Consider the following 18,430-nt stretch of genomic DNA (forward strand, 5'->3'; position numbering starts at 1 on the left):
TTTTAATTTTTAATACAGTGAATATTGGTAGATATAACCCACAAAAAGAAAAGTTTGAGAGCTACTCTCTTAGAGCAATTAAGTAACAGGAAGAAATTTACTAACCTGAACAAGAACAAAGTAACGTTTTTTCCATCTTTTCCAAACCTTCTGTCCAAGGGCATACAGATACCTGGTAAGAAAAACAAACAACCAAAGCATACTTTACATGTGTAATCATATCCCTCTCACCGGTTTTCATCCTTGAGACCAGCCTGCTAAAGCCAAAGTCTAGTTAATTTGCAATCTGAGACATAAGCAGCTTCGATATTACAAAATGAGCTTATTCTAGGTTCCTGAAAGGCAACTGATTTATGTAGTTTATCAATTTGTTAGTTCACACCACAAATTGAATGAAGTTGGAGTTAGAAAGGATAATCAGGGAACCAGAAGGAACTTAATTCTTATACATACTTCTCAGGGGAGTCAAAGGCTAGGGATTAAGAATAGAGTACTAAATGTTTCAGCTGTCAGTGTGGCCTGTGAGGACCCAGATGTAGAGCAAAAACCCAGGGTGAAGGAAAGGGTCATTGTCCAGCAGAGTGACCCAGAAATGTGCCTGCACCAATCTCAGCATCCATGTCCTCAACTACCAAATGAAAGGATGGGAGTTGCTGATTTCTAAGGTCTGGGTCAGCCCCATAATTTGGGGGTTTACCTGATTTACAGGATCATCTTGCTGCAAATTTCCCTAACTATGAAATTCTGATAACAATGAGGGTGACATGGTGTAATTTAACATAGTTTCAATCAAGGCTTTTGTTTAACTCTGCAATGCTATTAGTAACATGAATTAAAATGATTAAAGTAGTCAATCACTTGAAAATAGAACTTATGTTCTTACTGAATATACAGATGTAAGCTTAAGTATCAAGGGAAAAAGAAGAAATTAAAAATTAATCTAGGGACAGCATGTCATGGAGAGCTGTTTTAAAATTATACCACAAAACTCCACACACACCTCCTATAAAACGAGAAAACATAGTTAGAAGTTTAAAATATGACAAATAGAAGCTTAATTTTTAAATTAAAGTAAGCTTTTTCAGTATTTTATCACAATCTCTTTTTCTGGAGTGATGGTTTAACATTGTAGATGCTGCTCAAAGGAACTCAGTTTCTATACAGAAAAGCACTGCAGCTAATAGTTTATTTCAGGGCTTAAGAGTCTCTAGACTTCCACAGTTTTTAGAACTGAGATCGTGGCTTCAACGTTTAGTTTCTGTCTTGTGAAAAGAATTCTCTCGTGCAAAACAAAGCAAACTACTGCTAGCCCCTTTTTGCAATGTAATAGGGGCTGTTGGCTAAGGTGTGCTGAAATGGACAGGCACTCGTATTCACTGTTAGCGCAGTGCAACATGAGATCCCTTTCCGCAGGCTAGCATGGCAATACGTAGGCACAGCCCCAGCCTTTCATCCTGGAATTTATTAGGGAAATAATTAGTATGCTACATGGATACACAGAACAGTGTTGTTCACGTTACTGAAAACACCACAACTTAAGTGTCCAACAGTAGGTGAGTCATTTAAGAAAAATGGCATATGCATAGAAATAACACGCTGCCACTGAGATTATGTTTTTGATAAAATTAGCAACACAAAGACTTTTTCTATGTGAAAAGAGCAGATTCAAAACTACAAGTGTAAGTAATGATTTGGAATTCGTAAAACATATATATGAAAGAAATACTAGAAAATATTAGTAATAGTTATCTTTGAGTGATAGGATTTCAGATGATTTAAGTTTCCTTCTTTAGTCTCTGTATTTTATAAATTTTCAGAATCAAACACACAAAAAAGGATGAAGTTATTAAAAGTCAAAATAAAAACTTGGCTCCTGCACTGGAAAGCATCCCTCACGCTGCCCAAGTCAATTAGATATTTTCTTCCAGACGCATCAGCTAGCCGAAGTGCTTGGTAAACTTGTATTTGGCTCTCACAATACCCTTAATACTGTATCATCTGTGCTTGTGCATGTAATGGGAACTCAGTTACCGACAGAGACAACTACTGCTCCTGTTCTCACCTGCTCACTCTGGTCTCCGATGGTCCCCGGAAGCCCTTGGCCCCACCTTTGCTCTACCCTCTGATTTCTTTCCTGTGAGTCTGGTGAAAGGTGCTGAGCTGCTCTCTTTCTGGCTTTCCTATGTAATCCCCCGCTGCTTAAATGCACATATCCAACCTCTTGTTACAGGGTTAACAGCAATGACCTTGGGAGCCACATACTGTGGACACAACAGATGCCCTCTATAAAAGTGCAGTAGCAAGATGTGCACCAAATAGCTGCCTCAGAGCCACAGAGGGTCATTTGGAATGACCTTTGCCTGTGACCACAGCCTGTTTCTCAGCTCCTTCAAAGCATCTCACTTAGCATGTTGCGGGCATCTGGGTCATACATAAGTGAAAGTGAATATTGATACACAGGCCATCAACACCACAAGCAAGTCAAGGGTAAGCCTTGCTGACAGTGAAGGTACTGCAGAAGGAATAATACTGTCAGCTGCAAAATCATTCAAAATGATGGCTCAACAAATCTGGAATGAAATGGATGGTTTTTCTGAAGACACGAAGCAGAGGGTGGATGCATAAATGTGCACACTAGAAGATGTTCAAAGGTAGAATAAAAGCTTGAGACTGGAAGCAAGGTAAGCATTTGAATGCTGGGTTTTAGGGTATTTGGGGCTGTGGAACTATAAAAAAGAGCTCAACTGAACATAAACAGAAGTCACAATTGACCTAATGTATCTAGAAAGTAACTGGTCAAAAGAGTTTTAGTCCCCGCATAAGAAAAAAAATTACATTCATTAAAGATTAACTGCACTAAGGAAATGTTAGTTTCTGTCCTTTAGTTTTCATATTAGCCAGTCAAAAATTTAATGTACAGCAAATGGAGTGAATAAAATACATCAGAAAAGATAACTATACTGAATAAAAACACATCAAATTTTAGTTTTTTAACTATCTTGATGAATTCTAGAATTAGGAACCAAGTACCACTGTTTAGCTGTGTGTGTTTCCCCCCCCACACTGGTATCAAAGCAGATTCTTGGCATAATAGACACATTTATAATTGAGCGAAGGATAAAGCAAAAAGATGTTCATTAATATTATTTAAGAGCAAAATCTCAAAACCATCAAAGAATCAAACAGTAAGAAATGATAAGGCTATCATGAAAAGTGATGCCAAAAAAGAATATGAAAAAAAGAATGATATGGAAGAATTATTAAGTTAAAAAAAAGCAGTTGCATGAGCTTATAGTATATGTATGGAAAAATACCTCAAAAGATTGTAGCAAAATAAACTTGAAAAATATTTAATAACACAAAATATAAAAAATAATACAAAATAATTTGGCTGGTGAGATTAAATATAAATTTCATATTCATTATGCCTTTTTACATTTCCACATTTCTACATTGAGCATGTCTTCCAATTTTTTAAAACTAACGTTTACTGGTATAGTTTACATGAAGTAAAATTCACCCATTTTAGGTTTATAATTTGATGAGTCATGTAATCACCACTGCAATGAGCTTTCAGAACATTTCTATCCCTCAAAGGTTGCTTTATGCCCTTTATGATCAATCTCCTACTCAGATTTCTTACCTTTCAGTTTTTTGTTTTCCAGAATCTCATATAAGTAAAATTACAGTTTGTAGCCTTTTGTATCTGCCTTCTTTCACTTAATATAAAGCTTCTGAGATTCATTCATGTTGTGTTCTATATCAGGAGTCCCTATTTATTGCTGAATATTATATTTCATTGTATGAATTTACAGTCATCCATCCACCTACTGGCTATCATAAATAAAGTTGCTATAAACAATCATGTACAGGTCTTTGTGTGGGCACATATTTTCATTTCTCCCAAGTAAATATCGAGGAGTAGGACTGTTGAGTTAAATTGAAAATTGTACGTTTAACTTTCTATGAAACTGCCAAATTGTTTTCCAAAGTGGCTGTAAAATTTTGCAGTCCTAGTAGCAATGTATGAGAATATATCCTATTTTATAATCAGAAAAATTATGATTATTAAGAATTTGGGGAATGTAGTCATTATGGCTCCATAAAGAATATTTGTGGTCTACGTTGAATACCTATACACCAAAGATAAGGATTTTTGTCCCTTTATCTTGAGCACCATGGAGGGGACTCATAAGCTTTAATGGTTAAATGGGTTTCCCTGTTTTCAAGGCTATTCTCAAGTTTTGGAATCTGGAGCAGTTGAAATTCTCTGTAGGTGAGTGGTCTCATCAGCTTTGGGAAGGCTGAAGTGTGGAGGGTAAGGGAAAAGGAGACAGAATCACTTAAAATGTGTCTGCAATCCGATGATCCATTCATTAGAAAGCATCTGTAAAGAAATCAAAATGCTTCCCCCCCGATCCTATCTTTATGACTAGCATTGCTGTTGAATCACAGTTTTTATTTTGTTTGCTTTTTAAAAATGTTCAGTGCTAGGTCACAAGTTATCACTTTTATAGATAAGAATCCAATAATATTTTTTATTTCAGCAAAAATACACTAAAGTTACATTTAACAAACTATGTTCTACTCGGCAATAGATTCTGTTCATTACACTTACATAGTGATGTTCCAGTACTCTTAATTACTGAAAAATGAGTTGCTCTATACAGAGACTGTGTATCTATCTATAACAAATTTTTAAAGAATTTGTATACAATATGTTGACTTGACTTCAAATAGTCATAAAATATAATTTGATCTTTCTTTAATGATTTAGAAATGACTATAACATCTCAGGGACATTATTATGAACATCAATTGTAAGTACATACTTCCATAAAAGGAGACATGAAATCTAACTATTTGACATACAATGGCAATAGCATTAATTAAACAGATCCTTGGAAACTATTTACTTGCATTTATTTCTGTTTCATAAAAATAGTTTAGATTTTTAAAATTTATCAGGGTGACATCCTATATAATAAGAGAGGAATATTCTAATTATCTGTTACGCCATGAGGCATAACAACTGACAGCATAAGGACCAGAGCATGGATCTGCAGGAGGGTGGGGCAGAACTACAAGTGGGCGGTGGAGAGCTACAGGAGGGGGTAGGGCAGCCAGCTATGTGTGTTGGGGGGGGGGGGTTAGGGGGCGAGGGGAGCTACAGGAGGGCAGGGCAGCAGGCGGAGAGCTACAGGAGGGTGGCAGAGAGCTACTGGCGCACAGATTGTATTGTGTGTTCACCACCCCAAGTCAAGTCTCCTTCCATCACCATTTATTCCTTTAAAATAGTTTAGAATTTTAAAAAGTTTATTATAAATTATTCTTGCCATCTGAATTCTGGACAAACTATTTTTTTCACTGCTTCATGAAATCTGATTTCACCCAATGAAGACACAGAGAACAAGAAGTGCATTTGTCATCCTGGAGAGAGAGTACCACTCTAGTGTGTTATAGATCTGTTGGTGGATCTGCTCTGCAGCTGTATTCTTTCTGAATATATATATATATATATATATATATATATATATATATATATATATATATTCTAGAGGCCCAGTGCACAAAATTCATGCATGGGAGGGATGTCCCTCAGCCCAGCCTGCACCCTCTCCAATCTGGGACCCCTCGAGGGATGTCTGACTGCCTGTTTAGGCTCGATCCCAGTAGGATTAAACCTAAATGGGCAGTCAGATATCCCTCTCACAATACAGGACTGCTGGCTCCCAGCTGCTCGCCTGCCTGCCTTCCTGATTGCCCCTAACTGCTTCTGCCTGCCAGCCTGATCACCCTCTAACCACTCCCCTGCCAGCCTGATTGCCCCTAACTGCCCTCCCCTGAAGGCCTGGTTACCCCTAACTGCCCTCTCATGCAGGCCTGGTCACCCCTAACTGCCCTCCCCTGCAGGCCTGGGTCCCCCCCAACTGCCCTTCCCTGCAGGCCCGGTCACCCCCAACTTCCCTTCTCTGCCAGCCTGGTCATCCCTAACTGCCCTCCCCTGCAGGCTTGATTGCTCCCAACTGCCCTCTCTTGCAGGCCTGGTCCCTCCCAACTGCCCTCCCCTGCTGGCCATCTTGTGGCGACCATCTTGTGTCCACATGGGGGCAGGATCTTTGACCACATGGAGGCAGTCATCTTGTGTGTTGGAGTGATGGTCAATTTGCATATTACTCTTTTATTAGATAGGATAGAGGCCTGGTGCATGGGTGGGGGCTAGCTGGTTTGCCCTGAAGCGGTTAGGGGCAATCAGGAAGGTCCTTCAGCTGGGCCTGCTCCCTCTCTTGTCTGGGGGTTCCCTTGGGGTGTGGGGCGGCCTGGGCGAGGGGCCTGTGGTGATTTGCAGACTGGCCATGCTCCCTGGCAACCCAAGCGGAGGCCCTAGTATCCGGGATTTATTTATCTTCTATAATTGAAACTTTGTAGACTTGAGCGGAGGCCAGAGCCAGCCAGGAAGTTTGGCTTCCTCCATCGCCAGGGAAACCCAAGCCTCCTGCTCGCTCCATGGCCACAGCCATTTTTGTTGGGATTTACTTATCTTCTATAATTGAAACTTTGTAGCCTTGAGTGGAGGCCTGGGCCAGCCAGGGTGTGCAGGAAGCTTGGCTTCCTCCATTGCTGGGGAAACCCAAACTTCCTGCTCAATCCGTGGCCGCAGCCATCTTGGTTGGGTTAATTTGCATACTCGCTCCTGATTAGCTGGTGGGCATGGCTTGTGGGCATAGCGGAGGTACGGTCAATTTGCATAGTAGCCCTTTATTAGATAGGGTCCTATCTAATAAAGGGCTACTATGCAAATTGACTGAATGGCGGAACAACTGGTCATTATGATGCACACTGACCACCAGGGGGCAGGTGCTCAATGCAGGAGCTACCTCCTGATGGTCAGTGTGCTCCCACAGGGGAAGCGCCACTCAGCCAGAAGCCAGGCTTACGGCTGATGAGCGCAGCAGCAGTGGCAGGAGTGGGTCTAAGCCAAGGGGTCCTGGACTGCGAGAGGGCGCAGGCCAAGCTAATGAATGCCCCCCTACCCGCCCAGTGCACGAATGTTGTGCACCAGGCCTCTAGTATATACATATTTGTTATTCCTCACCCAATGATATTTTTCCATTAATTTTTAGAATAGAAGAGAGAGGGAAAGACAGAGAGAAACATCAATGTGAGAGAAACCCATCGATTGGTTGCCTCCTGCACGAGCCCAGACTAGGGCCTGGGCCGGGGAAGAGCCTGCAACCAAGGTACATGGCCTTGACCGGAATCAAACCTGGGACCGTTTGATCTGCAGGCTGATGCTCTATCCACTGAGCCTAACTGGCTAGGGCTGAATATATATATATATATATATATATATATATATATATATATATATATATATATATATACACTAGAGGCCCAGTGCATGAAATTCATGCACTCGGAGGGAAGCGAGGTCCTTTAGCTGGGCCTGTTCCCTCTCTTGTCTGGGAGCCCTCGGGGGATGTCCAACTGAAGGCTTAGGCCCATTCCCCACAGGGAGAGGCTCCTGCCACCGCCACTGCACTTGCCAGCCATGAGCCCAGCTTCTGGCTCAGCAGCGCTTCCCCTCTGGGTGTGCACTGACTACCAGGGGTCAGCTTCTGCGTTGAACACCTGCACCCTGGTGGTCAGTGCGCATCACAGTGACCAGTTGTTCCACTGTTTGATCGATTTGCATATTAGCCTTTTATTATATAGGATATTCAGCCCTCTTGATTGTATAATTAACTTAAATAAAAACAACAAAGTTTGCCCTGGTCAGTGTTTCTCAACAGTTAGAACCTCAGTCAAATACCAAAGGGTCTCAGGTTTGATTCCTGGTCAAGGGCATGTATCTTGGTTGCAGGTTCGATCCCAGGCCCCAGAGGTAAGTGTGAGAGGCAAATGGTCTATGTATCTCTCACATCGATGTTTCTCTCCCTCTCACCTCTCTCTCCTGCCTCCCCTTCCACTCTCTCTAAAAATCAAAAGGAAAAAATATCCTTGGGTGAGGATTAACAACAACAACAACAAAAAGTTTTTTTTAAGGGTATGTAAATCAGAGTTGTCAAATACCAATCAATCTGGACCACACATTTAACTGAGTTTTATGTGACAATTTGTAATGTTATCCAATAAAATAAATATTTATCACACGGCATGAGAGCAACAGTATCTAATGGGCATTGTGAATCTTTTTCATCTTATTTTAAAGAGGAAAACAGGTTTTTTATTTTTTATTTTTTGTGGTGGGTGTTTCAACATTATTCATTTTCATCATCCTAAAGAATTTGGTTCTAAACACAGCATTTTTTCTCATCCTTGTCAAATTATCTCAGTAAAGTACAAAATGGATGAAAAATTAAGGAACAATCTTAGTTTTACTATATTTTCCACTAATCTATTTGAGTATGGCCCTAAAGGAACAAAAAAATCCTTAATCAAAGTTAAATTGGATCCAAGAAGTATTATTTGACTAGAGTAAAAGAGATATTCTGTTGTACATAACACATTCCAAAAGCACATATTTCCAACACTAATTTGTACTAAGTATAACACTTTTCCATTGAAATATTTCCAATGTATCACAATACTAATGTAAGTATAGTATTTTAAGTTATTTAAAAATAATTGTTCCAATACTATTTAAAAGTGTTTGCTTTCATCAGCACATCCAACTTAAGTAAGGTATTAAGAAGTTGTTCCCTTTGAACAAAACAAAACAAAAAAATGCCTGCTTAACTTTAAAATCTTCTCTTCTTACACAGGATTAGGTAACAAAGAAATTAGCAGCACCGACACAAAGCTCGGATTTAGCACAGAAGAGCAAAGCCGTAAAGCATTTGGTTTTATAAATCAGTACAAACACAGCAATAATCTTAAAGTATTAATCCCTCTTCTAGGGTTGTTTCTAATGGAGAGCACTATTTGCTCCAAAGAAACATAGGAATCAATGCTAGAAACCAGGCACAAAACCAGCTGAATGTGTATTAATGTTTCATCCGCCTGTGACTATCTCTTTAGCATTTCTAACTATTCCTAGGTCATGTTCTATCCTCAAGTATCAAAGATATGAGAAGCTAAATTTTAAGATATTTGATTACATATTTAAAATACAATGTGAATGAATAGATCAGATATAATGCTGTTAGGAAAAAAGTCAAGAGAAGAGAGAAGAGAAAGAGAAAACAAAAGAATTGTGCTATGGCCAAACTTCAAGCCAATGTAGTTACTATCAACAAGGCAAACAGGGAATTTTTTTCATCTTCTATATCAAGAGTTATATATGGTCATAGAGTATCTCAACACTTACACTAAAAAGTGTACAATCTCTGCGGGATCAGCATGATCCTTAAAAGAGTTATGTTAACTTAATAAGCCATAATTATTTCAAAAAGTTTTCACTTGTGCAAAAACAAAAGCAGAGTCCTTATGAAATGTGCCAGAATGTTCTGACAACAGGAATAAAGACTTTTCTTTAGATATAAGTTGATCCTTACAATTATGCACTATTCTAATAAAATGATCTCAACAATAGATTTACTGAGTAAAATAAAGTTAGGTAAAAATAAACTTAAGCGAAACAAAAATCAGAAAAAAATTACTTTGCTTGTTTTTGTTAAATTACAAAAGATTGCATAACATGTTCACACTGCAATGCTTATAAAATTATTTTGAGTGCTTTTTTTACACAGCACCTCTTTCCATATGTTTTTTTTAAAAAAATAGATTCACAAGTAACATGCTGTGATTTGTCTTACTTTAAGCCAAAGAACTCAGAAATTAGTTTTACTAACAAATTAAGACATTTTTCTATAAATACTATATAATCACAAAAGTTAATGAAATTTCATTTTCTGATTAGTTTTAAAAATTGAGATTTAACTCATCTTTATAACACAATATATTGGGACTAAAATATACCCCACTTCATTCCAGGAAGGAAACAGCTCATATTCTCTATTTATGCCATATTTGAAATTAAAAAGGACAACATGAAATACTGTCATTTATTCAAACACATTAATAGCACTTTTAAAACATTTCTAACTTGAAGATTGTTCAAAGAATACTTCCACAAAGACCACGCCTTCTTGAAGAGCAGGACTGCTTGTGACTAGGACCCTAGCCTCACCACCACCCAATCTGGTCTCAGACGCAAGATGGGACCCTGCAACCACTCGGGACAAAGACCTGCAGACCCACGGACACCAAGACTCTAGACATCTTGGCCGCAGATTACTGTGAGTCACAGAGTCCATTCCCCTCCCTGCTGGCCCGCTGCGGCAGCAGAGGAACTGCCAGACCTGCTATGCACGAGCAGGCTTCCTGCCTACACAGGGCAGCTGTGCGATTTAACTTTGACTCTGGGCGCAGTGTGCGCACGGGAGTCTGATTCCCACTGTGCAGGAGCGGGCCTCCTGCTGACACAGGGCGTCTGTGCAACCCAGCCCCTTAAGCAGACTGGGGACACTGATTCTCCGTGCCAGAGGCAGCATTGAGCACCAGTGACTTGACTCTTGGCGCACAAACGTGGGGACTCATCGTGTACACATGGGATCCCTGATTCTCAGTCCATGCACAATGAGCACCTGTGATTGCAATTCTCGGTGCACATGCACACAGGGACCCTGATTTATGTTGCGAGGCCTCACCAAGCTACAGAGACTCCAAAACTTGATTCTCAGTGAATGCACATGGGGTCTCTGACTCCTGGCATGTGTTAGGAAACTCTGATTTTCGGCGTATACCCATGGGGACTTTTTTTCAGTGTGGTGCATGTGGGAGTCCCTGATTCTAGGTGCACGCACGAGGCCGCACTGAGCACTGGTGACTCTGATTCTCGGGGTGTGTGGCTCCCACCGACCCACGGCAGCCACACGTCTCCATGTTGGAGCTCTTCAGTGACACTCGGGTGGTGCGACGTTCCCACTGCACACAGCTCAGGCCGCTGCAACTCGGCATTTGGACTTCTGGTGATAGTTAGAATTGGGGAGACAACAAAACAATCCCCAGAAGAAAGAAAAAGAGGAATCGCCAAGAAAGGAAATAAGTGAAACTGAGGCATGCAATATGACAGAAAAAGAATTCAGAGCAATGGTCATACAGTTCATAAATCGGATGGATGAGAAAATCAACAACCTATGCAAAAATCAGGAAGAAATCAAAAGTGATATAGCTACAATAAAAAACACTATTGAAGGTTTCAACAGTAGACTAGAAGAAGCAGAGGACCGAATTAGTGAGTTAGAAGGTAGAGAAACAAACTCAATCTGAACAGCAACTGGAGAAAAAAATTAAAAAGCAGGAGAGCCTAAGGGAACTTTGGGACAATGCAAAATGAAGTAACATATGTATAATACGGCTGCCAGAAGGACAAGAGGAGTAGCAAGGATTAGAGAATCTATTTGAAGAAATAATGACAGAAAACTTCCCTGATATGGGGAAGAAAAAAGTCACACAAGTACAGAGAGTACCAAGCAAGATGAATCCCAAAAGAACCACACCACGACACATCATAATTACAGTGGCAAATATCAACAACAAAGAGAAAATCGTAAAGGTTGCAAGAGAGAGACAGAGAGTTACCTACAAAGTATACCCCATCAGATTATCAAATGATTTCTCAACAGAAACACACCAAGCTAGAAGGGAATGGAATGAAATATACAAAGTGATGCAAAGCAAAGGACTGAATCCAAGACTACTCTATCCAGTAAGACTATCAATCAAAATTGAAGGGGAAATCAGGAGCTTCGCAAACAAAAAAATGCTAAGGGAGTTTATCACTACCAAGCCAGCAATGCAAGAAGTTCTAAAGGGAATGCTGTAAAAAGAAAAAATAGAAAGGGAGGAAGGAACACAGGCATAAAGCACAGAAATGGCTACAAACAAGTACCTATCAATAACAACATTAAATGTAAATGGATTAAATGCTCCAATCAAAAGACATCGAGTGACTGAATTGATAAGAAAACATGACCCATATATATGCTGTCTACAGGAGACCCACCTCAGAACAAGGAAATCACACAGACTGAAAGCGAAGGGATGGAAAAATATCAGGCAAATGGAAATGAAAAAAAAAGCTGGGGTAGCAATACTTATATCTGACAAAATAGACCTCAAAGTGAAGACCATAACAAGAGACAAGGAAGGCCACTTCATAATTCTAAAGGGATTGATACAACAAGAGGATATAACTCTGGTGAACATGTATGCACCCAATGCAGGAGCACTGAAATAAAGTAAAAAAAAAAAACTTCTGGAAGATGTCAAGGGAGAGATTGACAGCAATACAATCATAGTAGGAGACTTTAATACACCATTAATATCACTGGATAAATCCTCTAGATAAAAAATTAGCAAAGAAACAGCAATCCTAAAAGACTCACTAGATCAGATGGACTTAATCAATATCTTTAGAACACTCCACCCCAAAACTACAGAATATACATTCTTCTCAAGTGCACATCGGGCATTTTCAAAGATAGACCACATATTGGGACACAGGCAAAGTCTCTCCAAATTCAAGAAGATTGAAATCATATCAAGCATCTTATCAGACCACAATGGCATAAAATTAGAAATCAACTACAATAAAAACAATCACAAAAATTCAAACACTTGGAGGCTGAATAGCATACTATTAAACAATGAGTTGGTTACCAACGAGATCAAAGAAGAAATAAAAAACATCCTGGAAACAAATCACAATGAAAACACAACAATCCAAAAATCTTTGGGACACAGTGAAAGCAGTCCTGAGAGGGAAGTTCATAGCATTACAGGCCTACCTCAAAAAACAACAAAAATGGTAATAAATCATCTAAATCTGCAACTTGAAGAATTAGAGAGAGAGCAACAAGAAAAGCCCAGAGTGAGCAGAAGGAAGGAAATAATGACGATCAGAGCAGAAATAAATGACATAGAGACAAAACAAAACAAAACAAAACAAACAAACAAAACAATACAAAAGATCAATGACACCAAGAGCTGGTTCTTTGAAAGGATAAACAAGATTGATGAACCTCTAGCCAGGCTCACCAAGAAGCAAAGAGAGAGGACCCAAATAAACAACATCAGAAATGAAAGAGGCAAAATAACAACAGAATCCACAGAAATATGAAGAATCATAAAAAAATACTATAAGCAACTCTATTCCAACAAACTGGTCAACCTAGAAGAAATGAACATATTCCTAGAAAAATATGACCTTCTAAAACTCAACCAGAAGGAATAAAAAAATCTAAATTGGCTGATATCTATGGAGGATATTGAAGCAGTAATAAAAAATACTTCCAAGAAACAAAAGCCCTGGACCAGACGGCTTCACAGTGGAGTTTTATCAAACATTCAAAAAATAAATAAAACCTGTATTTTTCAGACTATTCCTAAAAACTCAAGAGGAAGGAACATTTCCAAGTTCTTTCTACGAAGTCAGCATTACCCTAATCCCAAAACCAGATAAAGACAATACAAAGAAAGAGAATTGCAGGCCAATACCCCTCATGAACATAGACGCCAAAATTCTCAACAAAATTCTAGCAAATCAAATCCAGCAATACATTAGAAAGATCATACACCATGACCAAGTGGGATTTATTCCGGGGATGCAAGAACGGTACAGTATCCATAAATCAATAAACATGATACACCACATAAACAAACTGAGGGATAAAAACCATATAATCATATCCATTGATGCAGAAAAAGCATTTGACAAAACCCAACACCGTTTCTTGATAAAAACTTTCAGCAAGGTGGGAACAGAAGGATCATACCTCAACATAACAGAAGCCATATATGACAAACCCACAGCCAACATCATACTCAATGGGCAAAAACTAAAACCATTTCCCATAAGAACAGGAACAAGACAGGGATGCCCACTCTCACTACTCCTGTTCGACATAGTACTGGAAGTATTAGCCATTGAAATTAGACAAGAAGAAATAAGAGGCATCCAAATTGGAAAAGAAGAAGTAAAATTGTCCTTATTTGCAGATGACATGATATTGTACATAGAAAACCCCAAAGACACCATAAAAAAAATACTAAACTTAATAAATGAATTCAGCAATGTAGCAGGATACAAAATTAACACCCAGAAGTCTATGGCTTTTCTATGCACCAATAATGAACTCACAGAAAGAGAAACTAAAAAAGCAATCCCATTTACCATTGCAACAAAAACATTGAGATACCCTGGAATAAATTTAACCAAGGAGATAAAGGACCTGTACTCAGAAAATTTCAGGGTGCTGAAAAAATAGAAGAAGACATGAACAAATGGAAGAATATACCATGTTCATAGATTGGTAGAATCAACATCATTAAAATGGCCATACTACCCAAAGCAATCTATAAATTCAATGCAATCCCCATTAAAATACCAACAGCATACTTCAAAGACCTAGAACAAACTCTCCAAAAATTCATCTGGAATAAAAAAGACCCCGAATAGCTGCAGCAATCTTGAGAAAGAAGAACAATGTTGGAGGGATCACAATACCAGATATCAAGCTATACTACAAAGCCACTGTTCTCAAAACCTCCTGGTACTGGCACAAGAACAGACATATAGAGCAGTGGAACAGAACAGAGAATCCAGAAATCAACCCAAGCCATTATGCTCAATTAATATTTGACAAAGGAGGCAAGAGCATACAATGGAGTCAAGACAGTCTCTTTAATAAATGGTGTTGGGAAAACTGGACAGATACTTGCAAAAAAATGAAACTATACCACCAACTTACACCATACACAAAAATAAACTCAAAATGGATAAAGGACTTAAATGTAACATGGGAAACCATAAAAACCTTAGAAGAAGCCATAGGCACCAAAATAGCAGACATTTGTCGTAGCAATATCTTTACCAATACAGCTCCTAGGGCAATGGAAACTAAGGAGAAAATAAACAAATGGGACTTCATCAAAACAAAAAGCTCCTGCACAGCAAAAGAAACCATCAACAAAACAACAAGAAAGCCCACTGCATGGGAGAGCATATTTGCCAATGTCATCTCCGATAAAGGTTTAATCTCCAACATTTACAGGGAACTCATACAATTTAACAAAAGGAAGATAAACAATTCAATCAAAAAATGGGCAAAGGACCTAAATAGACACTTTTTGAAAGAGGACATACAGAAGGCCAAGAGACATATGAAAACATGCTCAAAATCACTAATCATCCAAGAGATGCAAATCAAAACAACACTGAGGTACCATCTCACACCTATTAGAATGGCTATCATTAACAAGTCAACAAAGGACAAGTGCTGGAGAGGATGCGGAGAAAAGGGAACCCTCCTTCATTGCTGGTGGGAATGCAGACTGGTGTAGCCACTGTGGAAACAGTATGGAGTTTCCTCAAAAAATTAAAAATGGAACTGCCATTTGACCCAGTAATACCACTTCTAGGAATACCAGTATATCCCAAGAAAATAGAAACACCTATTAGAAAGGACATATGCACCCCTATGTTCATAACAGCACAATTTACAATAGCTAAGATTTGGAAACAGCCTAAATGCCCATCAGCAGATGAGTGGATTAGAAAACTGTGGTACATCTACACAATGGAATACTACGCTGCTGTAAAAAAGAAGGAATTCTTACCATTTGAAACAGCATGAATGGAACTAGAGAGCATTATGCTAAGTGAAATAAGCCAGTCAGTGGAAAAAAAATACCACATGATCTCACTCATGTGTGGAATATAAAGAACATTATAAACTGATGAACAAAAATAGATACAGAGGCAAAGAAGCATCAAACAGACTGTCAAATATAGTGGGAATGCTGGGGAGGGTTGGGGGAAAGTAAGAGATCAACCGAAGGACTTTTATGCATGCATATAAGCATAACCAATGGATGCAAGACACTGGGGATGGGGGGGGGGTGGCGGTGAGGGCATGTGCTGGGGGATAGGGGAGGCGGGGGGGAAGGTCAATGGGGAAAAAATGGAGACATATGTACTACTATTTGTAATACTTTAAACAATAAAAAAAAAGAATACTTCCACACAACGAAAATTTGCAAGCGTATTACTAAATATTATAGTTTAGTTGTCATTAGAGTGGTGGCCTACACTTCTAATAGGAAAGAGAGTATGACAATTTATTTGAACTGAGTCCATGCTGTGAGAGTTCATGGTTTTACTTTATGATGAAAAATCATCACTAATGAATATTTGAAAAACATAATTGTATACAGAATAGGGGAATTATTCAGTGTTTGAAAAAAGGACTATTACTTTTGGCAGATCACTTATGAGTCTACCTTTTAATTCAAAGAACTGGAACGATCAATCTACATGTTGAATGATAAAGCCTTTTCTCCTACAAGCCTTCATTTCTCAAGGAAAAATACAGAAAGGGAAAAAAATCAATATATAGAGTAGTTTAGTCCTGGAAAGGGCTTTCTTAAAGAGAAACCTCAGTCAAGGTTGAAAGAGCAATTAATGCAGGCTCAAGAATCTGGGCCATTCTGATAGAGTTCGGTTAACATGTGGCAGAAGTAATCATCCACTTGTGAAAATGATTTTCGGTTCATTCTCAAACACCTTTCAGACACTCATGATCCCATTTAACTGACAACAATACAGGCTATCTGCGGGTACCAGTGCATTGGATGTGAAAACCGATAGGGACCAAATGCCCTCAGGCACTTTCAGTCATCCCTGCAGTCCTCCGCTGCTTGCATAAAGGGACTCTTCCTTTCACTACCTTCTCTCTTTTATTTAACCCCATAACATTAAGACATTTTTGTTTGTTTGTTTTTGTTTTCAGCTAAGGATGAGAAAAAGAAACTGATTCCAGACAACAGTGCAACCTGGGCATTAAGAAACCTAGAAGTAAATACTTGGCAGTTGTTTTTTTCCACTTCCCGAATTCTTTTTTTTTTTTTCCACTTCCCGAATTCTTATGGGAAAGAGTACAGAGGTGGGGAGGTAAGGACAGGATCATCACCAAACAAATTATGTACCGTTTGAGGGAAATTATGAATGAAGAAAATTCAGAAGCTCCTATTGTTGAGCAAAACGTTAAAATGTGTGTGCTGTATAAAGAGGAGATTTATAAAAGCAAACTTCCGTAAAATGTAGAGTTCTCCACTCATTTTTTGTATCACTTTGCAGTCTCAATAATATAAACATTGTCACCGCTCCTTTTCCTAAATCCCATCATCTGCTAGTTTAATCTGAGTTAAACCTCAGATTAAGTGTAACAGTCTAAGGTGTAAAAGCGCTTTTAAAAACTGGCTTGCACTGAACAATCTAAAGTATGAATAGAGGCAAACCACTAAGCTGAGAAGGCAATAAACCACCATTCCACCCCAGAACAGACACCGAGAACTACAACTGGTCCTTCTTAAAGGGGGAGTTCTAAAGTCCAAAGCACTGTCACCTAGAAACAAAACTGAAGTGGGAACCATGGAAGTGGTTCTATGAAAAGCTAAACACAAGCCAAACAATCCAACTAAATCAAACTCTACAGAGAACTCTCTTATTAAAAAGGAAGTTTTTCCTACATTTAGCTTTGATAACTGATCAGCCTTCTTTCACATCTCGTTTGGCAGAAAAAGTGCCCTAATATATACTTTGTAAAGGTTCATGATCTCATCAACACTGGTGTTTGCAAAGTTATACAACTATGTAGGATATTTAATTTTGTAAAGCATGGTTTCATGTGTGTCCTCAGTTTAAATGTTCTTCAAAACATGGTAATACATTTTTGAATCTGCAGAAGCTTCACTGCTTTGTTAAAAGTTCAAGGAAGTTAGTGGACTTTCCAAGCTAATTATGAAATGTTTCAGAAGAGGATACGAGGGAAGAATATCCCAAGAATACATTAAGCAACCCACCCCCAACCAGGAAAACTTGCATAGAATCAAGTCTATGCTGCATCCCCTAGGAAGAGGGGAGAGAGGCTGCGCAGATCCTGGGGTTCAGGCTCTGATACTCTTCAAAGAGAAGGACACTCCACTTCACTTTACAAAAGCTCTAGGGCACCGTAAAGATTTAAACTGAAATAATCCACTTACACAATCCTAGATGTTTGTGTAAGATATCCCACGATGGCTTCCTCTTTCTGAAAATGTAAATGGGCTAGTAATGATAAACAAAAGTTTCAGCAAAAGCTTTTATGTATGTATCCAAGTATATAATACTGACTATAGAAAATGCCTTCCCTTTGGGCCACAATATTCCCAAGCAAAAGCAAAATGATCAAACATTGTTAAACATTATATGTAACATAGGTAATCCTGAGTTAACACAAATAATTTAGACCTCAGTTTCCTTATCTATTAATGGAGATACTATCATACTATCTTCCTATTTAGGATATATTCAAGTGAAATATACACATAAAATGCCCATTTTATAAACAACATCTACACTAAAAAGAAAATCATTTGAGAAGGT

At 38.7% G+C, this 18,430-nt stretch overlaps 1 protein-coding gene across 13 annotated transcripts in view; it reads right to left on the reverse strand.

Annotated features, from left to right (window-relative positions):
• Window positions 1-18,430, reverse strand: part of CADPS2 (calcium dependent secretion activator 2) — a 498,042-nt gene that overhangs the window by 169,634 nt on the left and 309,978 nt on the right. For all 13 annotated transcript variants that reach the window (XR_013960502.1, XR_013960503.1, XM_080666495.1 and 10 more), the window contains exon 9: window positions 106-172. Coding sequence is in view for 11 of the 13 variants with exons in the window: in XM_080666495.1 (XP_080522621.1) it covers window positions 106-172 (67 nt within the window). In the remaining 2 variants the exon portion in view is untranslated. The remainder of the gene's footprint in view (window positions 1-105; window positions 173-18,430) is intronic.

This window comes from Plecotus auritus, assembly GCF_963455305.1.
Source record: "Plecotus auritus genome assembly, chromosome: 4".
NCBI classification, from domain to species: Eukaryota; Metazoa; Chordata; class Mammalia; order Chiroptera; family Vespertilionidae; genus Plecotus; species Plecotus auritus.